At 43.3% G+C, this 26,823-nt stretch overlaps 1 protein-coding gene across 2 annotated transcripts in view; it reads right to left on the minus strand.

Annotated features, from left to right (window-relative positions):
• Window positions 1–427: 427 nt before the first annotated feature.
• Window positions 428–26,823, minus strand: part of Rsu1 (Ras suppressor protein 1) — a 183,409-nt gene continuing 157,013 nt past the window's right edge. For both annotated transcript variants that reach the window (XM_059262445.1, XM_059262444.1), the window contains one exon: window positions 428–1,034. In XM_059262445.1, the coding sequence (XP_059118428.1) occupies window positions 949–1,034 (86 nt within the window). In that variant the 3' untranslated portion in view covers window positions 428–948. The remainder of the gene's footprint in view (window positions 1,035–26,823) is intronic.

Here is a 26,823-nt window from a genome sequence, read left to right on the forward strand (position 1 = left end):
TAGGAGAATGCTTCCATGTGAACAGATCCTCTCCAGTCACAAAAACACACACTTGAGTTTTTCTTTCTCTTGTTTCACAGCCCTTGTCTAGCAGGCACTGGCAAAAGTCACAGTTTCGTTTGGCGAAAGGATGCTGCTTTCCAAAATCTCCTGGCAGAATCTCCTAGAGATTTGTTTTTCTCCTCCTTCCTAATTTAGAAACACTCTTCAAAGGAGAAGAAAAAAAAAAAGCCTGACAAATTGATGTGAGAGGAAAGTAACAATGATTTAATGTTTTACTTCTTTTATGGTAAGGTCCATAGATTATCATCTGTAAAATTAGATGAGGTTTTTTTTTTTTTTTTTGGGCGGGGAAGGGAGTAATAAAAAATGTGTATACCCCAATACTAGGTTAATTTTTATTTTAGTCAAGAAGAAACGTGTGATATAAATTCAAGATTTTATTAAAATCATTTTGGAGTTAAATGAACATAATAGCTTGGCGGTGAAGGAAGATTTTTTAATAAGGCACAATAATGAGTTATGCGAATAAACAGAAAGAATGAGAAGTGTTAAAAGTGTTAACTGTGACATTTAAGTGGTTACATGATTTTAATTATTCTTTTGACAATAAGCAGCCTGGTGACGTTTATTCAAGGAGCTGAAACGTGTGCCTACCATGGAATTTGCAGGAGAATGAGAGCTTTGTTTCCTGCCTTTGGCAATTTTTAGGAAACAAATGGGAATGGATTTAAGACTTTATAAAAATGTACCACCTACCACAAGAATTTCAAAAGTGCAGAGGTGAGGTTGCACTCAAGCAGTGGGAGGAGAGACGGAAAAGACTTTTCTTTTTTAAAAGTAGGCACAAGCACACGGTATTTATCTGTGAGACAGAGCAAGGAAGGCCAGAAGAGTTAGAGAGGAGGCCAGAGCCCAGAGTGTCTGTTCCTCATTTGTTCTTGGCTGCTAGGGGCTTCCGGCTGATCTTTTTGGATTTGTCGTTATTCTTCTTTGGGGGTTCTGGGTTCGCCTGCATGTGTCTGCCGTAGAGGCTAGAGAGAAAGAGAGAGAGAGAGAGAGAGAGAGGGTAAAGTCATAAGCTTTGTTTACTCGTTTCTTTAGGAAGAACTTTAAATATTCAGTCACCAGATATATTTGACAAGCCAAAAACTGTTCTGTTTACTCTGCCTCATCCACTCTGAGAATTTATGATTTTACACATGCATGTACAGAATGCATGTATGTGTATACACCCTGTGCTACAGTTTTCTCTCATAGACAAGGTTCTTGGTATTTCACACTTCCTGGACAGGGTGCAGGAAGAGGAAGAGATCTTCAGGACTGTGAACACAGGTCATATTCACAGAGCCCTTCCAGAGCGGTGTTCCAAAGATTGGGAGTGCTTATGTCTACATGGACAAAGGACTCATTGAACTGGAGGGACAGAGTAACCATGTCATGAGGAGTGAGTACCAAGGCTTGGCCTGAAGGCCCAGGGGCCGGTTAATGTGACGAAGAGCAACGGTGCTGGGGGTCACACTGGCTGCTCCTGTGTGATTGATAGTGTGGGGATGGCCACCACACATCAATGCCACATTAGTAAGTACCGCTGATTAAATGTTGACAAAGTGCCCCACAATTACAGCGGATGCATCCATTGCTGAAAGAATTTAACTGAGCGGCAGATAGTAATGAATCCATAATTTATGAGTCATTCTGATTAAACGAAATTAAAGCCACCCTAGAATAAATAGAGCTCAACCTTAACTCCCCCTGTTAATATAACTGTGTCTTCCAGAGAGTTCCATGCCCTCGGTATCTCTAGAGGAAAGGCTGGGCCACGGTCGTAGTGGCATCTGCTGTTTTCTAATGGAATGAGAGTCAGCCAAGAGACTCACCTCTCTATGTAAGGAGCCACTGCTTCTAATGCTTACTCAAAGGATCACGTCCACTGCTTTAGGTTTGTGTATATATACTGATTGACTTACTGTATACTGCTGAGGATGAGTCCAGGGTCACAATCATTCTAGACAAGTGCTTGACCACTGAGCTATACTCCCAACCCCTTCTCCCAGTTTTGATACTAACACTACATGGCTACACACAGTGATGAACACAAAGATGCTCTTGATTGGCATGGACACTACGGCTGACGAGCTGAGGGGAGGACCCAGCAAATGGAGTCGCCCCCTTGGTAGGTGGCAAGCCAGGTACTAGCGTTTCAGTAGGTAACATTATGTTCTCTCTTCTGCAGGCTCCCAAGTGTCCTCAGCTGGTTGTTCCAACGGTGGTGATAGAGAGGTCTGTCCTTACAGAGCTGGGAGTTCAGCGGTTGCAGCTCATAAGAGATGGACCCCAGAGCCGGGTGCGGGGACTGCTCTGCAGGTAAAAGGGACAGCCATTCTCTTGTGTCAAGGAGGCAACATACGTCTGTACAGGTTACAAGGGAGCCTGCAGATAGGCTTAAGCGCTGTAGCAATTGGGAGCTTAGAGAGCTTTGTACTAACACAATGGTCAGAGTGGCCTGGACACCTGGGGTCCTATAGCCCAGAAAGAACTAATGGTTTTTCACGGTGCACAAAGAAGTCCAACTTTAGTGCTGACACTCGATTCCCATGCCATCAATATCTCTGCCTATGTATTTCCTCTTCCGAATCTTTCCCAGAGACAATAAACAGAACGGACTTTGAGCCAAAGAAGGCTAGCCATCCTACTCCTCATCTTAATTTGCACATTTGGAAACATACCTTTCTCCCAAACAGCCTCTGTGATCTCTTTACCCAAAGCCACATACCCCATGTTCAGGGGCTCCAGGCTCCCCTGGCTGCCTCTCATCTCATGAGGTCCTCTGGCATGGCACAGAGCCAAGATCTGACTTTGTCCTGTGCATCCACAAGGACACCCCGATCTCAGGGTCATCTGTTACACTGCTTTCTTATACTTTCCCTCTGTTTTACAATCTCTTATCCCCACAAAGGAAAAAGAAATACACATGCTCAAACTCAGTCACCATCGGACTTGATGGATTAGAAAAACCAACAGAAACAAGACAGTTCATTCATATGTCTTCTGGTGTGAATGTAAAATGCCCTCATAGGCTGTGTTTGAACCCCTGATCCTTAAACAACGGCACAGTTTTTTGGGGGGCATGTCTACAGAACTATTGAGACATGGGGCCTAGCTGGAAGATGTAGGCCATTGGGAAGAGGTCTTTAGAATTATATCCAGGGTTAGCTTCTGGTCCCACTTTGCTTCATTATCATCAAAGGGTGATCCAAGCCATGCCACAAGCTTTCAATGCTGTACCTACATCACGATGGCTTGGTATCTCCTGAAATCAAGAGACAAAATAAATCCTCCTCCTTTAAACTGTGCCTATCAGGCATTCTGTCATAGCAGTGAGAAAGGATAACTAAGATAACGTGGAAACTCAAAACTACTTCAGCATTAGCAAACGCATATCAACAACCAGAGGTGATGGAGGGTTAAGAGAGCTCAGGTCTGTCAAGGGATTTGACTGGCATGGCCTGAATGGAGTGAGCCGCATGGGCAAGCAGGAGGTTCCCAGAAAAGTCGGCTCTGAAGGAGATGCAAACGTCACGTGGCACTCAGCCAGGCTCTCCTTCCTTTAGAGAAAGAGCAGGAACGTTCCAGTGTTTTAATTGCTGCCTTTTATACTCCGATTGCACTGCGTGTGCCTGGACTTCCCGGAGCTTCACAGCAGCTCACGACAAAGGGCTCAGCAGTCACTGCAGATGTTTCAGTCGGAGTTTTGACCCTCAATCGGTGTTGACTCTGAGCAAATGACCAGCAGTTTTCACATCCACCCACCCTTTGCCATACCTCAGTTCCTTCACCTGTAAGTGTCTTTCCTTACAGGGTAGCTGTAGGCTGGACACCATGGAAAATCTATTGGAAGTAGGCAGAGAACACTGTGAAAACTGGGGCTTATGATGTGGCATTCTACCCAGAGTGATTAAATACAGATAACCACATGATTACCTTATTTCATTAGGGGTTTTCTCTGAAAAATACCATGCTATCGTCTGTCAATGACAATGCTCTAAACACTCTAGAAGAAAGGTTTTAATTCTCTTTGAAGGAAGCAACCATGGCTGAGCTAAATGCATTGCCCCACTTCCTCGGTGAGTCACTGAAGGGCTGGATGATGCCTCTGTCCCCTGTGTGAGCCTTTAATTCCTCCAGCTATGTGGGCAGATGAGAGTCAGCCTTATCCTGAGCAGCTATCCCCACTGAGAGACGAGGCTGTGGCAGGGCAGTAATGATACAGATCTCAGGGTCCAAATTCTTGGGTACCATTCTTGGCTGTACCACTTATTACCCAGGGGGACCTCCATTTGCTAAGTGTGGCAGACAGATCATTGGTCTGCAAAGGTGACTACATTGTAATCCTTCCATTAGGTCCTCTAGGGCCTTATAGAATGCAGCCTTCCTCACTTGTCCTGCTCCTTCCCACTTCTGCACCCAAGCAGACCCCAGCCACCCCTCAGCCCGGAGCACTATGTCAATTCCATGGCCTCTGTGAAGCACCCCATAGCACCCAGGACTGTAGGTGCCTAGAGAAGAGAGCCAGCTAGCTGTGTACCTAGCTATTCTGTATGGCATTCAGTTTCAAATGCTACATGGCCTTGGGACTGTCACTAAGTGACCACAGTCTGATGTTCTCATCTACAAGACGAAGAGGAAATTTCTGTGTCACCTTGGAGGGCTCCAGGAAAGATGGAGCTAGACATACAGAAATGATCCTGTCCATGTTGGCACATGATGGATGCTCTAATGGCTATCGCCATCTTTAATATCTCACAAAACTCATGACTCAGGCTACCTAGCCCTCCCCACCCCCCACATACAAACACACACACACACACACACACACACACACACACACACACACACACACACACTCTGCTTCTACACCAGAAGTATGGCCTGGAACCTATGTTGTGACCACGTGTCCTTGGGTTCCACCTCTTGAAAGGACTCCAGCAGGCATCGCCACCTGGCTGTATTAACTTGACAGTGTTGACAGGAGAAAATCTGACTCAAGATTACTATGAGGTTACAGTCACTAGCGAGCAAAGTGCTCAAGCAAGCTGGCAAACGGGGCAGAAGGAGTTATACCTTTTGCAAAGAGGAGTCCTAGAAAATCTCATTTCTGAAATCTAAGGTTTGTAGAAGATAAATGAGAGATGGTTAATGAGTTCGAAAAACAACCCACCACATCGAAGGACATGCAAAAGTGACAGGAAAGGATCCATTACTCTCAGGAGCCTGACACAGACCAAGTCAATTTCAAAGGTACCATCGGCCTGTGGATGCTCTTAGAACTACCTTGCTTAGGATCACAAGGCCCTCCATCCTTATCTGTGAGGACAAAGCGTGAAGGGAGTAGGCCATGCCCTGAGCTACCAGGAGAAGATGCCTCGTGAGGATCTTCTCCAGGGGAACCATTAGGAAAAGATGCTGCAGACTGCTCTTGCCACCAGGACCCTACCTTTAAACGCAGCTTTATTGAAGTGTGTTATCAAAGCAGTTGTACACGGACCACACCAAGTCTAGGAAACTGAAAACTACTACCTGTTAGTAGGTAAGACATAATAACAAAATGTTCCAGTCTATCACATCAGAATAGATTTTGCAATCAGTATTTTTATTAAGCATTATGAGATGTGCAGTTTTCCATTATTGATGTATGAGTTCTACTGGATAGGGATACTTTCAGTCTTAGACAAACCCAGATATTTTCTTGCAGTCTTCTGCTGTGAACATCTCATTTCTTGAGTGCTGCCAATATGAAGACTACTACAGACTACCCCACTCCTCCTTCCGGGAAGTCTTCTCTGTCCTGGAATCCTCTGAATGTCTCTCTGGGGATCTCTTCTGTCCCATGTCACTGCTTTTATTTCTTTGTATCCTCTTCCACAGAAAGATCATCTAATTTTACAGCTCCAATGACTACATCAAAGCTTTCCAAGTCACTGGCCTCTTCAATCCACCTGGAGAAGCAGCTATAAAATGTAACAAAGCAGGTGAGCTTCTCCAAAGAGCCTCCTCCAAGGAATTCTAGCAACATCCCGGAAACTGAATCTAGAAGGCAGTCAAGATTGACATGAACTCATTAAGGTATTTGGGGAAAGTTGGGGCTGGGAAGACGACTCTGTAGTTAAAGAGTACTTTGGGGATAAACATGAGTATAGAAATTCAGATCTCCAGAACCCATGTAAAGGTGGCCTTACTGTAATTCCAGTGGTTAAAAAGAGGAGGCAGCAGATCCCCAGAACTGTTGTATGATATTTTGATCGCACTCTGACAATAAAGCTTGCTTTGAGTCAGAGGGTGGAACTAGCCACTAGCTGACCAATTAACCATAGAGGTTTTGGAGGACTGAGGATAGACAGGGAGCAGGAAGTAGTAAGGTGGGCCTGAGAGAGGATCTCAGCCCTTTCAGATGGAGATAGAAGGTCACTGATGGCTGCTATACCACTTCTCTGATCATTCAGGTTCTTACCCTGATATCTGACTCTAATTATTTTACTTTATTTATTTATTTATTTATTTATTTATTTATTTATTTATTTATTTATTTTTGGTTTTTTCGAGACAGGGTTTCTCTGTGTAGCTTTGCGCCTTTCCTGGAACTCACTTGGTAGCCCAGGCTGGCCTCGAACTCACAGAGATCCGCCGGCCTCTGCCTCCCGAGTGCTGGGATTAAAGGTGTGCGCCACCACCGCCCGGCTAATTTTTTTATTGATAAAGAATAATTAGATAAGTGCTTCACAGAACAAGCTGGCTATCTAGACTAGGTGAAATACAGACATCTGAGTTCAATTGAGAGAACCCGTCTCAGTAAATGAGGATGACAAAGGAAAACACTCAGTGTTAACCTTACATCTCTATGTACATACATACATACATGTGCCCACACACGGACACCCATGCATACACACATACAAATATGAAAGAGAAAAAATGCTAAGTCAGTTTGAGGCCTGATACCAGTGTTTTAGCAGCTATCATTCATTTAGGTCTCTGTGCTTTTTTGCTGTGGCTGATCTGTGTTATTATGGCCCAGAATGCTGGCCTGGGTCCTTTCTACAAGTCAGCTTTCAGTCTTATTTTGAGGCTTCCCCAGCCTTCACTGTTCTTCACCCCTATTCTGCCTTTAGGAAGCACTGCAGGATTGATGAGGCTCTCACCATTAAGCCCTGGCTGACACAGTGACTCCTGCCCTTGGTTCATTATTTCAAGGCATCAGCAGAATGCCTTGATGATGCTGGGTTCACTGTACAGGGGCTTCCATGCGCTCATTGTGTGCTGTCATGGCTGCCCAGTGAAGTAGGTCCCATCGCTATCTTTATCCAAATGACAAAGCTGACACTTTCCAACTTCAGGCTTGGGTCAACCTAGACAGTTACTCCAGAGTTCAAACCTGACTAAGTTATCTTGTCTTACACCATTCTAGACTTTCCAGTCTGGTTTTCTTAATAAGAGGACCATGTTTTCTTCTTGCGAGTGGGGAATGCAAACTTCACTTCTTTTGTATTCTGTATACCCAAGGCACACTAGAAACACATTGTGTGCCATGTAAATATTGTGTTTTGGAATGCCAGGTATATGCGAGGTGCAATATGCTGCTCTGAAGTCGTTTGCTTGTGTCATATGCCTCCCTACTGTTGTTTTGGGTGTTTCCATGGAAAGTCCGTATACAGACCAAGAAAAGAACCAATTTTAAAACCTAAGTAGATGGCCAGCAAAAATAATGAGAAGTAATTTTGCTTGTAATCTGTAATCTGATGGTAGGGTGCTAAATTTAACATCGCTGCAAATAAATTTGTGGACAAAGTGTGAAGCCTGGATTATTAATAAGCATTTGCAAGATCTTTATTTATCCCATCTAGCAGCTATGAGGGTCTGGTGACAGAATCTTAGCATATAAATTGCTGAGTCCTGAAGAAAAAACATATAACTATTCTCCTATTCCTAAGAGAAGTCTCATTAATTCAAAATGCTATGATTTTTTTTTTTTTTGAGATGCTTCCATACAATTTCACCAGCAGCAATATGGGTCTTTCCCATCTTCCCCATCATTTCTTCCAGTGTTCACTGTTCTCAATACAGTGTAAAAAGAATGTACAAACACACATGAGTAGGCAGCATCTACACAAACAGCCCAAAGAAACATGTAGCTGCTTGAACACAGATGTGAGGCCATGCCCAAACACAATATATACTAGAAGGCAGAATTGAAAACATTCCACACAATCCAGCCTCACTCTCTGCCCCACCGGAGGGGAGAAGAGTAGATTCTGGAAAGAGCAAAACCAACAACAGCATGAACAAAAGATGCTCATTAAACTTCATCATCCTGTCTACTCTAATGATGCTTTCACTTAATAAAAATTCCCTGAGCAGTCGAAAGGATATTAGACAAAGTCTTTGGTTATGTATCAGAGGTCCAAGCTGTCACCAACAAGCATGCAGTTCAGGAGGTATGCTCCCTGGGGAAGGAGCAGAAACAGCTTTCACGGAATACATGCAGAGAAAAATCAATAGCTGCAACTTGCTCCGCTGCTTAAGCATTTAAGAAAATAGGTAATCCTTTTAAATTAAACTGCAAAGTGCTAAATGTTGCAATTTCCAAACTGAACTTAGAGGTGAAAGGAAAGAAGCCAAGGACACTGGGAAGTTTCCCAAACAGGCTCCTTCTCTGATAAACACTATCCCTGGAGAGACTCCCCTCTGCCCCTGACCCAGGGTAATTGACTCATTTCAAAATTATTCTTTAAATTCACTACTATGAAAACCCAATAACTTGAGTCTGGATTTAAAAGTTAAATAGTAATTTTCCAAAGAGATTTTGGAACAGGGATAATTAGGTACTAATCAAATAAAAGACCACAAGCTACTGTGACATTTTGTACCTATTTTATAAATCACCTTAAACTTCACATTCTGCCAACACAAAATTACCAAGTATATGAAGAGACCATGATAGTTGGGATAGTTGGACCAATACTGAGGCACTATCCTAAAACCTGAATATATGGGAAATAAGATTGTTCTCTGTTTGTTAAATGACAAAACAACATGAAATGAATCAAAGCAGGAATGTGACCAGTCATCCGGAATAGCACCAGCCTAGCTCCTAAGACAGTGAGCTTGACCATAACAACAACTCACAGAGATGGAAAGAGATCCTGTCCTCAAAGCCAGTGGTCACCAAAGGAAAAAGTGGGTTCAACGTGGGCAGGGGGACTCTGCACCTCCAGAGAAAGGCAGCAGGCACCAGCAAGCAGTACTCTGTCCACATTCGAGAAGGATGCTACATCTATACTATAGTAAAGCAGAGGTATCAAGCACAGTGAGTGTTACTCTTGTCCTGTACACATGAACCCATGCCTGCATGTCCAGCTCCTAGTCAGTTCCCCATACTCAGCCATCATTTGTCTTAGTCAGGGTTACTATTGCTGTGACGAAACACCATGACCAAAAACAACTTGGGAAGGAAAGGATTTATTTTGCTCACAGTTCCATATCACAGTTCATCATCAAAAGCAGAGAGGAAAGGCTTTTGCAGGACAGGAATCTGGAGGCAGAAGTGGAGGCCATGGAGGGGTGCTGCTTACTAGCTTGTTCCTCATAGCTTGCTCAGCCTGCTTTCTTATAGAACCCAGGACCACCAGATGGTACCGCCCACCATGGGCTGAGCCCTCCCCCAAAGAGCACTAATTAAGATAATCCCATACAGCCAGATCTTATGGAGGCATTTTCTTAACTGGGGCTCGATCCTCTCTGATGACTCTAGCTTGTGCCAAGTTGACATAAAGCTAGGCAGCACAACCTCCCTCCTTGCTCCTACCCCAGGTTCTTACAACCCCTACTCCGGTCCTTACTATCCTCCTGTCTGGAGTTCTTCTCAAGTTCTCCCCTAGAAGGCACCATCTCTATACTCACCAACAGAGAAAGAAACAGAGGCACTGGAAGCAGCTCAAGTACCTTGATAAGAATATAGTTAACCCTGGGGATGCTGATGGCTTTGACAGGGGTCATGTGACTCAGTGCAGCCTAAGCCTGTCAGGGTGTCTTGTCACCTTGGCTAAACTAAGTGGATGATAAATGAGCAAGGGATCCATAACAGCCAGCAAGAGAAACAGGCCTAGTGTATGAGCCGTCAAGGGAGGAAATGTCCTTTTTCTTTGTGTTTACTTGAGAACAAGAAGAATTCAGATTTGCACCCCACACTAGCCTAGCTGATAGGGGACTGCCTAGGAGAAAAATTGGCATAGACAAAGCAGAACTGAAACACAGAGAGGTATTGGGGCCAGTGATATTAATTGAGCCCATAGACCATGATGTGCCTGAAACCCACTAGCTGCTCTTACTATAAGATCACCTCTTCCTCTTGGGTTTTGTGTTCCTTGCCATTAATGGACAGTTGAGTGCTGACACTGTCACTCTGTGCTACTTCAAGTGTGATTTCCCCAGCCAGGTCTTCTTGAACAACCTTTTTATTGATGACATAAGCCTTCCTCTTACTGTGTACCACAATAACGTTATGCTGTTTATATAATTTCTATTGCTTCTTGCCTAACCAAACAGAAGAGTAATTCTTAGAGGGTAGAAACCTGTCTGTCTTCTGTAGTCCCCCTATACCTGGCTGTGATGGTCAATCCTTATTGTCCACTTGACTGATTTAGACTCAATAGGAGACAGCTCTTAGTATGTTTTTGGAGCTATTTCCAGAGAGGTTTAACTGAGTGGGAAAGACCGCGTTAATGTGGGAAGCATCATCTCATGGGCTGGGGTCTTGAACTGGACAAAAAGCGGAAAAAAGAAAAAGGCAGGTCAGTGTCAGAATTCTCTTTGCTTCCTGATCCATAGAGATGTGAACAAGCAGTCTCATGCTTCCACCTACAGCCTTGATCTACTCCTACTGACAAGCCTTCTCCACAATCATAGAATGTTCCCTTAAACTGTGAGCCAAGTCCTTCCTCCTTTAAGTGATTCTTGTCAGGCCTTTGGCCAATGGTGAGAAAGATGATGCATACCTAGCAGTGTAGTCTAGATACTCTGTAAATGTCTATTGACTGAATGAAAGCAGGTATAGCATTACTAGGATCATCAAAAGCATCCAACTGTTGGAATGACTGTTCAGATGGATCATGAATGCCTCTGGAATAAGATTATGTCTAAGTCATTTTTATTTTCTAGTTCCTGTGCTTAGTTAGTACCCAATAGTCACCAGCAAATATGGATTGGCCAATGGACAGAATTATGGTATGAGTGTGTATGTGATGGAGAACTGTTTACAACATGGTGAAGGGAAGCAGAGGGTCTGGCAGGAACCAAAGGCTGGGTATAACCTTCACATGTCTGCACCTAGTGACTCACTTCCTTCTGCTAGGATCTGGTTGCTAAAGGGTTCACAGCCTCTCGATTGTGCCATCACATGGGGGAACAAGTGGTCAAAACCGGAGCCTGTGAGGGACACTTCAGAGTCAACCTATAACATGTACTTTATCTATGGAACTTGAGCAGCAATTCAGCTATACAAATGCACTTAACCAAGGCACATTAAATGAAACTTCACAGGGTGGACATCTCAAAGGTCCACTCTGCTAGGTTATGTCATAACATGATGCCTAATATTTAAAACAATGCTGTATTGTTTTTTCCTTCAATCAAGGATTTTTGGTGAGATAAAGCACTTCTACTTACAAATTGCAAAGATAAAATCAAGAGCAAAACCAGACAACAAAACAACTTTAGTAATTAAGACAAGACTGTCTTTGGCTATAGACTATCTATGGTGGTTTATCCATAAGGCTGCCACCCAGAGGACTTCAAGCAAAAGTAGGAAGAGGCAGCTGGTACTTTCTGCCCTGTCCCTCTCATAGCTAGGTCCTTCTGCAAGCTGTGTGTTCTGGGATGTGGTCACTGGCATCTCTGAAACAGGGCAAATCAAGTCAATTTTTGCTTCTCCCTCTGAGGTCCCAACTTTTGAACACTAGCTGGTGATGTAAAGATACCATCAGCAGGGCATGATTCAAGCTCTTGTTGGACAAGGGGTTCTATCAGGAGTAGGAAGAAATAGAGAGGTATTGGGGTCAAGGCACCAATTGTGACAGGAATAATGAAGATATGACAGCTTAAAAAGTGAATCTTCGGATTGCATCTTCCTTTTAGTCTTGATTTGTACATTTTGAGTTTAAGGGAAGAAGCACCCTCAAAAGGAAGTTTATAAGAAACTTCCTGCCTTGATCTCCTCAGAAGATTGTTTATCATGTATTTTTCTATTTTTGTTTTTACATCAGATTTTTAAGAATCTCTGAGAAACTTACAGTCTATAGAAGAAGAAAGGCAAAAACCCAGGAAGATGTTTACAGTCTAGGTTGGCTGTGCACCAAGATCTGCAATGGATCCCAGGCACCAGCAAGCAACCTGTGAGCAGACCCAGGGAAACACTCTGAGGAGGGGCTGATTCTTAGGACTTGGTTTTTTGTGTCTGATGCCCCCAACAGGCAAAAACTGTGGCTGTGGGTGGGCAGGAAAGAGCTGGAACTTGTCACAACAGCCCCTTGCATCCAAGAATCTCAAGTGTTTCATCTAAGAATCTCACCCACAAAACACCCCTGGAAGGTGTTAGAACATTCTATGTGCAGATGGTGAATGTGAGGTGGAGTAAAAGTGTGAGGTGGAGATGCCAGAGGCATAGGGGGTGTGGAGGCTTCTCCAAGCTCAGTACGATGGCACGGGACAGAAGAGCTCAAAGGAAACACACACAGAGGAGGAACATGCAAATGGAACAATCCACATTTGGGAACAGTCAACTCCAGTTGTAGAGGGTCTATAAGACATAAGGTAGCTCCTATAGAACAAGACGAGACATCATAACTAAGTTTCATGAGGGAAGAAAGGTTTTAGATGATATTGGACACAAACATTAAATCTGTTGTGGACATCAAAGCTCACTATTTTTTAATTTCTATTTCTTGATGAAGTATTTTCTCCATAAAGAAACAACATCAAACAAACCCCCAAACCTGAAAATTAAAAGAAAGGTAAGAGCCAAGATTTGCCTGTGTAGATTACCCATACAGGTTTTGTCCCTCATTCCTGTGACAATTGGTGGCTTGTGCCCCCAAAGTATGTATGTTGCTTCTCTGTCTGTCTGTCTGTCTGTCTGTCTGTCTGTCTAATCTTGACAAGGAGTGTTCTCTTAGGAGGTCAATTTTCATTGAGTGTGTGTGTGTGTGTGTGTGTGTGTGTGTGTGTGTGTATGATATATAGAGGTGTGTACAAGCATGCTCATGCGTGTGATATGCACATGGAGAGGTCAGAGAATAATCTTGGGTATTGTTATTTCAGGAGTCATCTACCTTGACCTTATTCTTTGAAACAGGATTTCTCATGAGGATCTATGGATCAGCAATTAGGCTAGACTGGCTGGCCAGTGAGAATGAGAATCTTCTCATTTCTGCCTCCCCAGCACTGGGATTACAAGTGCTTGCCATTCTGGCTGGCTTTTTATGTGGATGCTGAGGACTAAACTCAGGTTCTCTTGCTTGTGCAGCAAGATCTTTGACAACTGACCCTATACCCTCAGCCCCAATGTGCAAATGTACAACATGCTGCATTCAATTGCTTTGTGGACTCTGGTTTGAAGCAGAAAAGCCTAGATACACTTAGTGCACAGTATGCTTTGAGAGAGAAGAAACCAGAGGATATGACATTTTCCTCCATGCTCGGCATTTGTATGGAAGCTAATTAACAGCAAACCCAAATAAGTTATTCTGCAAGTCATCTATAATTCCTGATAACTGGGTAACTTTGGACAAGTCACTCAACCTCTCTGACAGGTCTTTCTCATCTGTAGACTACGACTGAGATTAACAGTACAGACATCATGGGGCTGTTGTGAGGATGAAATCACACCAAGTACCGAGTATTTAGCAGACACTAAACAGGTACTAAAAAATCCAGGCTGCTGAACACTGTGCTAGCACTGAGGTTGTCCGTTCTAAACTTGGGTGAGACCACAGAATTGCAAAATGCCTTATGTTCGTCTGCACAAAGTTTTACACAAAAAACAGTTTCTTTCCAGAGAGATATTTTAAAAGATGCTGTATTATGTATGCCTGAGGAAAATAGGAAATGGTGGAGAATACACAGAAGGTCCTTGGAAATAAAACGCCCGACAAGTTCAGTCACTCTTTGAGGCGGGCCTTCACCGAGTATGACATAATCACCCTAGTCAGTGCCAAAAGCACTAAGGGAGTCCTCAATGCAGAAGGCTCTGTCCAGGGTTCTGAATGGGCAGCACTCCAGTACTAATTGAAAACACGAGGAGGGGACTGGATGCATCTTTCGCCCTCATCTTGCTCCAGCTCTCCCATTCACAGGCTAAGCTGTTCTGGAATCTATTCAGATGGGACCCACATTATGTAAGAGTCAATAATCTTTATGGTAACTCTGCAGTGAAAGTGTCATTTGTTGTAATGAACACTGATCATAAGTTAAGCCCCCAGCTACTCTCTCGGTTATTTTTCATTATACTGTTCCTTGCTCTGTTATATTTCAGGAGTACTGAGGGAATTTATCCAACTCTGTGTGCTAGTCAGCTCTTCGTTACGCAGATTACATTCTGCTAAAATGCAGTGCAGCAATTTGCAAACACACCGATTCCTAAGGAAATGCATCAGACACTGGTTATGCGTTCTCCTCTGCTGGTGCCAGCAGGCAGTCTTCTCTCTTCTCTTCTCTCCTGGCTATTTGTTCCCTTAATTTGCCATTTTCCTCTCTATTTATCTCCCACCCCATTCACAGTACAGTTCTCCAGGCCCAAATCTGAGAATATTAACAATGCATTACTGTTTTTTTTTCTAGCAGTAATAACTCTTTGTTCAATTCAGCACCAAGAATAAGGTTTCCAGAAGCATCATTGCCTCTGCTATAGCTCACACTTGCAAACACCACTCTGTGCTTACATTATAGGCCTCCCTGTCTTGCTGCTTGGAAAGATACTAACTCCAAAAGGCACATGAGCAAAGTAAAGCTGGAATGCTTCTATTCCTTCTTCTTCTTCTTTTTTGAAAAGCCACTTTGAAAAATTCACTTGCTCCTTGTATATTAGGCATGATAGTAGAATTTCCACATGCCTCTCTGCCTTGTGCTCTTGTAGGTGCATGTAGGTAGGCTGTGATTCCCCAGAGGACCACATCACTGCCATGGATTGGAGATCACTGGCAAACACAAAGGCATGGAGTCCTCATGGATTCAGGCCAAGCACCAGCTCTCTGACTATAAACACCAGCAGTCTCTATTGCTGAGTGCGTCTGGAGCTTCAGTCCATCATCACCACACACCAAGTATGGTTAGTTTTCATAGGACTGCTAGCTTTGATCCTGTCAGCCAGGGTGCTAGAGGAGGATCTAAAATATTAAGAATAAGAAAATAGCACCTAGAGGCATCAAAGATCTTGCCACTCCATCATGGGCAACTTTTTAATGGCAGACGTGGCTGGCAATGCTCCTTCTATGAAATCTCACTCAATGAACTGAAATGCACACAGGCAAGCACGCTGCAGGAGTGCCACATTCTTCTTACTATGCTTTCCTCCTGAGACACGTGACAGAGGAACTGAGAAGAAACTTTTATTACCATATCTACGTCTCTTTACAAACAGCCCGAACAGCCTCACTCCCCGGGAAGATGCATCCTGTCAACACACAGACTTCCCCGGAGAAGAATGGAAGAGTGTTTCTGTGCTTCACTCATTTTCAGTAGAGGTCACTGAATAGATTCCGTTCTAGGTTGATGATGATGATGTGAGGGTAGTGCAATTCTTTAAACTCTAAAATACATGAAGGGGCTGGCAGGATGACTTAGGACCGACAACCTAACTTTGACCTCAGAATCCACATGGCGGAAGAAGAGAACTGAGTTCTACCAGTTGTCCCCTTAGCCACACACACGCATAATAAGTGTAATTGTAAAAAATAAAGACCAAAGATCCACTAATTTCAAGGCTTCTTCTCTGAATGGAACTTTGTGGTTGCATCCAGGCAAGTCAGAACGATGACATTCGGTCTGCACCATCAGATAGCGAAAGTCTTAGGATCTGGAAGTTCACAGTTAGATAGTTCAGTTGTAGGAAAGACAGCTTCGGAAGTTTTGATTTAAAAGACTAAGAGTGAGGGCAAGAGACAGTTCATACACGTACACATTGGTATAGTCTGAATGAAAACTGCTACTCAGTAAGAACAGATACAGGAAATCCAAAACGACACCAGCAGAGGCTAAGGACAGAAACATACAAAACTCAGCTTTCCAGGATGAACCTAAGTCTTTAAAGGATAAGCCTTCATAAGTGAGCTTGTCCTAGGCTCAAGGCTAAAGGACCCTTGATGAGAGCACTTTGAGATACTTTACAAGGGATGGTATGAGGACACAAGCAAGTCTGTGAAGGTACATGGAGAGCTGCGGATTTCTAGACTCAGAACACTGCAGGAGATGACCAGGGCACACTAGTGGGTGGCTTAAGAGATCTGAAAATTTACAGATACAATTCAACACACTGGGCGACCAGGTATAAAACTGCTAGATAACTGCACATTAGATTACATATCAGCTTGAGAAAAGCATTGTAATCATAAACACTCTATATACAGAAAAGGGGGCAGGTAAAAAAAAGAAAGTTACAACTTCGTCTTCATACAATTCCTCTTCAGTTACTAGGGATTCCAAAAACTAGAATTCAATGTATCTTGATACATCAATGTCAACAGAGACTTAGGGCTTGGTGGTGTGGAGAGAGGTTTTGGGGTACCTCATAGTACATTTTGAAGTACCTCATAATATTTGCTCTAGGAACCATTGCATTATCAAGCTGAGTGATCCTGGAAGGTGTGCACATACCCTGAATCTCCTCTTACCCATTACCCTGAGGTGCTAGGAAGCTGCAGCAGGATGTGTGTGCTTCTGTGCAACTATATGCCTATGTGTGAGCAGTGTCATGAGTACCGGTCGAGAGACTGAAGACCTGAACTGACATCCCAATATGCTCCATTATGTCCATTCTTGGTCCCGCTAGTTGATTGTTTCCATTCACCTCTTCTGCAGACTGATGGGTGACCCTCAACTCTGGAGAAAAAGATACCCTCCCATTGCTTATGCCAGGATTTATTAATATAAATTTGGGGAAGAGTCCCAGTGTCCTACTGGCTGTCTACACAGCTGAAAACAATGTCCTGACTACTTTGGAAAGATGCCTGGCTCTCCTGCCCTTTCCACTTCTTTTACCCCACCCATAGTGCTCAGGGCACGCACTGACTGAAATACCAGCTCTCTGTGCACACTCCACAATGAGGTGGAGGCTCTGAAGGCAGGGACAGCACCTTATAAATCCCTGTCAGCTAAACCTGGTCCTGTACACACAAAGTATACTTAGCAGATAATTGTTCCCAAGGCTGATTGATTAAAAGAGCCTCAGACTCAACTCCCTTCACGGGTTCATAAGAAGAAATATACCATGAAACTGAAGGATACAGCTGGCTCCCTAATTAATATTTGTCACTTGGTGGTTCTTAATTAAGAACTCTAAAATAAAGACCCACCTTTCTCCCATGCCAAATGGCTATCACCTTCATCAGTAGTGGAGTGATGAAACTGCAGCTGCCTTATTTTCTGCTTTTTCCCTTTGCCTCGCCAGATGGGAACATTAGCTACATAGTATTTATTAGTATAAGAAACAAAGACAAGTGCAGAGGCTTGGGAGAACTCAGGCAGAAGTAGACCCTTGCATTCTTTCAGTACAAGCTGTGAATAGAACGTTGGAAAAAAACCTTCTTTTGTCCCTATTTCTAGGAGGGAGGGCGTGGTATTTGAGGTAGAAAGTAGACTATTACCAATACCTGTCCCCTGGGGGTCTGTTGTAGTCCCCTGAAGTCTACCCTTGCTTATGCTCATGAAAAGGGCCACCAGTCCTTGCCTCACCAAGAGACTGAGCCATGCACTCTTAAAACTGGTAAAGATCTCAAAAGAGCAAACTTACCATCTTCCCCAAGATGGTCATAAGGTCACTGAAGAGGGCAAGGCAGGGTCCCCACTGTGCTGTCCCTGGGAACCACACTGTACTTTCCTAGGTCAGGTCGGTGCATGGCATACCTAGGCAGCCAACACCAACATTCTGCTATGATAGTGCTCTCTGTCCTGCATAATCACATAATCACATAATCACACTGCAAGGGTTGGAACATTAGGCACCATCTACAAGGAATCCAGGCATAGAGTTTAATAAACCATGGGTGCGTGGTATTCTTTAATCAACAAATTAGGGACAGCAAGATGGCTAAGTAAAGGCACCAGCCACTGAGTCAAATGATGTGAGTTTGATCCCCAGGGACCACATACTGACTCTCACAAGTTCACACCTGGGCTGTGGCACACACACACATGCCCACTTATATCACTACATGTGCACTCAAAATAAACAGATTAAAATGCAATAAAAATGACCTTAATTGTTCAATTCCCTTTTTGCTCACTTCACTTAGGTAATGTTAAAGAAAGCAGAGGGAGATGAAGAAGAGGAGGGTGGACAGTATTAGCATGGTAGATACACACCCTCCTTAGTAGGGTCCATTCCAGCTCTCAGGGTCAGGGGAAAGAGTTCTGGCCTGGGAGTCACAATGTGTTTGGAACTGGGCTCCACTTCTCATGAGCTGGGTAATGTGAAGAAAGGGCCAAGATCAAGTTTCCTGATTTGTGTAAAGGGATTCAACATAATCACACTGCAGGGGTTGGAACATTAGGCACCATCTACAAGGAATCCAGGCATAGAGTTTAATAAACCATGGGTGCGTGGTATTCTTTAATCAGCTCTTCTCACAATTATTGAGAGGATCCATAGATTACCTAGGTTCTACTGTGGCAGTGATGGCCTGTCTTGATGTACCCAGGAGGAAGGTATGGTGGGTTAGGTCCAGACCAGTCTGAATCCCAAGTCTACTTACTCCTTTTTGTCTCTGTGCCTTTGAGAAAAAAACCGGAGCTTTTTCCAGTTGCCATATCTGGGTTCCTAGGTTTGTTATTTTTATATCACCATGACTACAATACCTGTAAGGAAGGGAAGCATTATTTCAGCTCATGGGTTCAGAGGGCTTCAATCCAGCATGGTGGACCTCAGTGCACGGCAGCAGGAGTGATTGGTCATTCACGTCAGCATGGACCAGTACACAGAGAATGAAGCAGTAACCAAGGGTGAGTGTAACATAAGTTCCATGTGACTTACTTCTTCCAGCCAGCTCTATCTTCACAAAATAGTGCCACCAGGTAGGGAATAAACCATTAACATGGGCCTGTGCTCCCATTTCAGGTTCAAACTGCCATAGTACCCTTGTCTCACAGATGGCCATACTCTCTTGGAGGCTTTCTGGAACTTCCTAGGGCAGGCAGCTTGCAGTATTGCAAGGATTTATGGAATGATGATGTCTTTCAAGAGCAAGACACTGAGTGGTCTTTCAGGGTACAGGACATCTCAGAGTCCCACAGGACATCAATGTAGATGAAAACCCTACTTCTCATTGCTTGGAAATCAGAATTTAAGTTAGCAGAATTTAAATGTTTGATATATGAACAAAAAACATTTACTATCCATTGTATACATAAACTAGTTATTCCAAAAATGCAATTTTTATGCAAACGGAAGTGAAACTGGCTTTTGTTATGCTTACTTTGGGGGCTTTGCCAAGAATTACTTGCCATTTTATAAAATTCTGTCACAGACAACATGTCCCCTTATAGAATGTGAATCATTCATGCTGTACATCTCCATCAGTCTGCAGTTAGAGCTCACAGTCCACAGGGTTTCTATGCAGATGTAAACACCTATTAGTCCCATTCTTGAGTATAGCCAGGAGCAACACTTATCTCCCGAATGCATCTAATGACACAATCTGTTTGCATTCTCCACTATGGTATATTGGGGAAATCACACCAATTTAACTATGTGGAGGTAGGCGTATTATCTATGTAAACTGTATCAGGGTGAGAGAGGCAAGGCCAAGGTATTCATGATGGAAGGTAATCTAAAAGGTCGAAAAGCAGTGGCTTTTTTTGGAGGGATGCTGGGAAGGTTCAGGGAGGATAGGGAGCCACAGTGCTGAGCACAGAGTAGCACACAGCAATTGCTCAAGGAACACAGCCACTATGAATACCACTAATATTATCAGTAACCATCCTTTTGACTCATGTTCCTTGACAAACCGCCAGCAGAAAAATGAAACTCACTCTCTGCCTGTCTGGATTTTCCATCCAGAAGTAAGGGAAGCAGTAATGAAGGGCATCTTGTCTAAATTCGAAGGAGATGGATCACGCATGGCAGACTGCCCAGAAGGGAGGGAGATTATTCCCAATAGCCCTGGCAGTTAGAGGATACTTCATTATCCTGTCCATGACAAACCACTTAAGACACATATTTATTGACGACAATCTGCCAATTGATTAAACATCTCAATATATGAATCGGACTTTACATTAATTAGCAGTTTGGAGAACACGATCCTAGAAGTTAGGGGAGACAGTTGTGAAATCTTTTACATCTGCCTTTGCTTCAACCTTCTGTGAACTATCACCCACACTACCTTCTTCTAAACAAGCTACGTTTCTGTGTCACTTGTGAAGTAGGATAAGCTGGGTGCAAGAAGTTTTACATTTGTGTTTTACTTCGTGCTACATGAAATGTGGGTTTAATAAATAGCTTCACAAGACAGGTAGGAGAGGCATTTGTCGACCTGTGATGCACATTTGTTCTCAACCACAAACAGAGACAATTAATTATATTATGCTGTGCACATACGACTCTCTGCTCTAGAGTGTGAAGTTACAGGGGGTAAAGAGGCCGCTGGCTTATGTTCCACGTGGGAAACATGGGAAGGTTTCAAGTATGTAAGTTTTCCTCTTCCCTCTTTTTATTAATTCCTGCATTTTCTTAATTAAGCCTCACTGTTTGACCTTTCAAAAAATCTCCAACAAGTTCTCTAAGGGGGATTTTTTTTTCTTCATTTAAAGAAGGAAAATAAATTTATAAAAAGCCTTTTCAGTTTCTCTTTCATTTGGGTGGTGTCCAGGGCCTATTTGTTCCTCATGTGTTTCCCTGTTGGCTAGAGCACAATTGATACCATGGAGCTACATACTGGTTGTGTTCCAAGGTCCAGTAGAATGTCCAACTGGTGAGGGGCTGGAGCTATTGTTCAGTAGATAAGGAACTTGCTGTGTGAGCACAGGGCCAGATTTTGGATCTTTAGAACCCACATAAAATAAAAACTAATCAGGTGTGGCAGCCCACCTGTGACCCTCAAAACAACTTGGCTAGCTAGACCAACAAAACCAGCAAGCAACAGGTTCAGCAATGGATCCTACCTCATAAAATAAAGTGGAGGGCAATTAAAGAAAACACTTGATGTCAACCTCTGGCTTCCACACAGGCACATGTGTACCTGTACACACAACTGCACCCCCCCCAAATGTGAACACACACACACACACACACACACACACACACACACACACGTACATGCAAACAAACACACAAGAGCACATGCCCAGGAACCCAACAGACATGCAGAGCTTGCCAAACTTTAGCATATTTCAGAACTTTTTTTTTTTTTTTAGTTTTTTTTTTTTTTCAGACAGGGTTTCTTTGTGTAGCCCTGGCTGTCCTGGAACTCACTCTATAGCCCAGGCTGGTCTCAAACTCACAAAGATCAGCCTGTCTCTGCCTCCCAAGTGCTGGGATTAATGGAATGTGCCACAACTGCCCGGCATATTTCAGAGCTTTTAAGGATCTTATGCCCGTGTAGACTATGGATCTCAGGGGCCCGTTTGCATTTCAGACACAGTACCAGACACTGCTGATGCTGCATAGGAGACCAATATGCTTGGCTCTACTTTCTCTATCTTTTCAACAGAGCCACAGTGCCCGTCTGGATCCATATCCAGGCTGCTACTGCAGAGCATCCCTTCAGGAGAAGTAGGACACACAGAGAAGGGCTGAGACTACGCTAGGACACAGGGATTGCCTCTCCTGGTCATGAGAGCGAGAGTTGAGGTCATTGAATTGCTACATGGTAGGATTTCAAATGATGGAGAATAACTTGAGTAATATGCAAAGAGAAATTAGATTTAGTAAGTATAATCCCCCCAAAATACCTGCTAGTCTTGAACTATCCTTATCTTGCAAACAAGAAAAAGTGTTGGGAAAGCCAACCCTAGTATAACTGAAAAAAATTTCAGGAACTTTGAATGGCTCATTGGAGCATCTTTGCTTCCTTGAGCACAGTCAGTTCTGCCATGATGCCATCAAGTTTATATACCTGTTGGTGTCTCTCTGCAAAAATTCCCTAGGAATTGTGTTTGCTGAGAATGATCCATAAGTCCTCATGTAAAACTCAAAAGGAAGTTTATATTTCTGCCAGACAGAGTTAACTCATGGATAACGACTGGGTTGTAACAGACCAATTCTTATGTATCAGCCAACTATTTAAGAACAAATTATACATGACTTAATGTTGAGAGAAAGAACGCATTAAAGATGGAACTCATCAAAGATTTTATGAGTGTTTTTGTTTACTTGTTAATTAAAGATTATTCTAGAATGTGGGCTTGGACTCTTGCCTGTCTCCTAAGTGCCCATTCCCATGTGAAGTAATTAGGAAGATTTTGGGTACTTCCCTTTAATTTTCCACTTTCCTAGTAATACTGATGATTTTCCCCCCTGTGAGGGTCCACAGAGGCTCCCTAGTAAGGCCTTACTCAAGGTCAGAAAGTCTGAGCTTGCTTTACCCACAAAGGCTGCATAATAAGATGATTTGGCCAAAGGCATGGTTACCAGATGTTTTGAAGAGTCAACACTTGTTGGTACTTTATACCTCGACATTGAAAGGGGGAGGTCTTTTGCCCCTCCCCTTGCTGATGTATAAAAAGTCCATAATGAATAAACTTGGTGACTGAGTATTGATCCAGGGACCTCCAGAAGCTATCCTGTGTCTCTGTCTTTCTGTCTACAATTTCTTCCTATTATTTCTCAGCTCCTCCCTCCTCCCTCCAAGAACCCTTCAACAGATCAGGGCTGGACCCCGACAGCCTTCTTTTGTTTTAAAGCAGTTTCACAATGGATGTGAACCGCCCTCCCAATGACCAAGGGTCTGTTAGCTCCCTTCGTTTGTTCTAACAGAGCCAATCACACCAATCTTGCATCATAGAGCTCTGTGAAGCCTCTATGCCTCATTAATATAAAAGTTGATGGGAAAGAAGCAGGTAATACCAAAAGCCAGCTTTAGACAGCCGACCCCCAAGCCATCCATCCCTTTGTGTGCTGGGAAGCTTTGCTCACTGCATGGGCCCACGCTACAGGTGTGTTTCATGATTTCTTTTATAGTGGCCATGATCCATTTAATTGAAAACAATTCATTCCAGGTAGCACTTGCTAGAATAATTCACCAACCTGGGACACAGTATGCAGTTAAATTAGAATATAATCAGGGTTAGATATTCTGCAAATGTGTCATCTCACATTTAATCAGCACCAGATTTTTGCTTTGCATCGAAATATCCCAAACTCAATCCCTTCTTTAGCAGGAAGTAATAATAACAGGTTCTCTAAGACCTTCCTCATACAATAGCTTCAACTCCCATCACAATGAGCTCAAGTGTTAGTGCTTTCTGCTAAAAAACTTTTCTTTCCTGTTTCATAGTTATTTACTTTTTACCAACAATAAGAAACACATTTGTATTTTGGGAGCCCTATGGTTCCACTCATAATTAACATCCAACAGGCTGCCAGCAAATTACTTCTGATGATTAATTCAGCCATTACAAAGAAAACCATGGTGTCCATGGGAGGATCAGAAGCAAGGTTCTTAGAAGAAAGCTACAGTTGTTGCTGGTGAGGCTTCTGCATAGCATTTCTCCGGAGGGATGGACTCAGAGCACAGAGGGAAACAAGCCAAGAACAAGCTGGGGTGCCCAGGTATGAGGTCCAGCTACCGTGGGTGGCATACAGCCACAGCTCCGAGAGCACTATCGGAGCCTCCACTGAGTATGTAGCCACGAGCTTCACAGGAAGAGAAAACAAAGCAAAGGTTTTTTGTTTTTTTTCCAAAGGGAAAAACTACACTTTGCAACCTGAGGACCCCTACCTTGTGACCCAGAACACCTTCCAATTCCAGATGGTCCACCACCACTAATCACAGCTCACCTTTTTGGTTTGTTTGGCCATTTTCATTTAAAAGCAAGATCGGTCATTTGATTTTAAAAATGTTCCTAGGCCAGAAAAGAAAAAGAGGAACTCACCCGGTGTGACAATTCACAGACTCCGCAAATCTTTTGCTTGGACTGCCAGGTATGCCCTGCCTTTGTTCTGCACCAAGTTGTGGCCCACTGTAAGCCCAGGACTCCTTCCTTGACCTAGATGCTTCCTGTTCCCACTTCAGGCCCCTACAGTGAGCACATGTACCTCAGCATACAGTAGGGACCACAAAAATCCAATCCCTTTGCAAGTTTAGCTTGAGCCAAAGGAACGGGGTGATTGGCGGGGGGTGGTGGGGGTCTAAAGTGATGCTCAAGGTGCATGTGGCCAGGAGGTGCCTGTCCACACATCTAATTCACTCCTGCCTCAACTGAGAAGTTCTTCTGAACTCTCTCCAGCATGGGTACCACACTAAAAGAGGTGTATGGAAAATCATTCACTGCCGATGCTTGTCACATTCTGAGGACTTATCAAAAGTGCATCTACACTACTGCCTATCACTGCCTTCTAAAGACGAGGAAAACACCGTTTATTTTGTATCTCTACTACCCAAACAACAGAGACCAGACCAAATTCTGCCAGACAATAGATAAGACACAAGGTTTAGTATTCTCTATAAACTATGGAAAACAAATTGCTTTCTGAAACTCTCAAGGGTGCAAAGCCTTTTAAAACTCTTCAGTCTTACTAGTTCAGTTTTCTCTTTTCATTGGAGGTAACATGTACATCCTTGGTTTATTAGGAATAAGCTCAAAGTATCTTAAAAAACCCCAGAGACCTTTAAAATATAATTTTATTTCTTTTTTTCAAAAAACATTTAATTTTATGTGCATAGTGTTTTCTATATCTATATCTATACACACACACATATAGGAAAATATATACATACACACATATGCACATATGCACCATGGGCTTTTTAAAAGCTATGAAGTGCTGCATATACCAAGTATGAGAACACAGCCATCTTTGTAAACCAATGTCAGGTATGTCAGGGCTACTGAAAATATCATGGACACTAGATAGGGAAACAATGACTAAAATATCATTTGTGTCTCTAGAGACAAAATGCTTCTGGTATCTACCACATGTCTTCATCTGGGATGAAATGTAAGAAAACCAACCAACCAAAGCTGCTACCTCTAAGCTACCTGGGAGTATGGTTTTGTTTTGGATTCTTTCATCTGGTCATGGAAGAAAGACAGCACACTTATGGCTTGGTAAGGTTTCCTTCTTGGCGAATGTTCCAGAAAGCATATGAGTCCTACAGTGAATAGGTCAAGGTAGTAAGTCCCAGGTTGCTGGAGGTATTTAAGCAGAGGTAAGGTGACAGCAGGGTCAGGAGGCTGTCAGGGATCTCTAAGGGTTTAGCTTGACTAACCACTAACTTCTCAACTCCAGGATCTCATGGGCTTGCCTTGCCTTTCTATGCTCAGATTCTTTGGTATCTTCAGAAAAAGCTGTGAGGAGCAGTGAGCAGGCATCTTTTTGTGGGTGGGTCATGACCCCAGGGCACTGAAGGGTGACTGGAAGCGACTGGACAGCTATGCCAACTACTGACTGCCACCTGGTCCAAGGCATCTCCAACGGGTTTTCTCCTCCCGACTCCCAATTCTCATTAACTTGAAAGACAGATGACAGCAGTATGGGATCACACACTAATGCTCAATCTGTCTTTTCTAGCATCCTCTGTTGAACAGGAGGCTTCAACCAAGTGAACCACAACTCTGCAGTCTGTGCCCATGTACACCTTTCACCACACAATGCTGGCACGTGGTTCTGGAAGCTAGGCAGTGAATGGCACAAGACAGACATCAATGCACTTAACTCCATCACCGACAAGATGGAACAAAAGATGGCATCAGGGCTTTTGCTCTTGTCTGTTGGAAGGAAATGAAGAATTCTTTGCTCTGGGACAGAGAGTGAAGGTGAAGAGAATTCTTCCCCAGCAGTTCTGCAAAAGCAATGGAGGCATATGCCACAGCAATCCAAACAGTAGATGTGAAAACATGCTGCCTTGAACCAACCAATTGCATCTCCCAATATGTGTTGTATTTAAAACATATGGGAGTTATTCCTAAGTATATAGTGTTTTATATAAAAATTTGAGTGGAAATCTGTATCACCTTCCAGTGTTTGAACCATTTTCACACACAATCAAGTGCTTCGTACAAGCCTAGTCTAGTCTTATTGCCTCTGCACCTTATGTTCTAAATTTCCTTACTGTGTCCATTGCACTAAATGGTGCTTAACTCCCACGGAATAAACATGTGCAGAGGTGTGTTTTTATTACCATGTGGCAGAACGCCACCCCACATCCAAGAGTGCAAGATCTGAAATGAGGCTTAGAGGTGACTTACTTCTTTCACATAGTCTTTGGAGGCACTGAATCCACAGATGCTATCGAAGGTTTGCTGTGGTCTGTGATCTGCCAAGACTAAGTCAAGGCTATGGATTCTTACTTGATTTCACTTTCCATTTGTTATTGGCTAGCTAACAGAGTGAAGCCTTTG

The sequence above is a fragment of the Peromyscus eremicus genome, chromosome 5 (assembly GCF_949786415.1).
Source record: "Peromyscus eremicus chromosome 5, PerEre_H2_v1, whole genome shotgun sequence".
Classification (NCBI taxonomy): Eukaryota; Metazoa; Chordata; class Mammalia; order Rodentia; family Cricetidae; genus Peromyscus; species Peromyscus eremicus.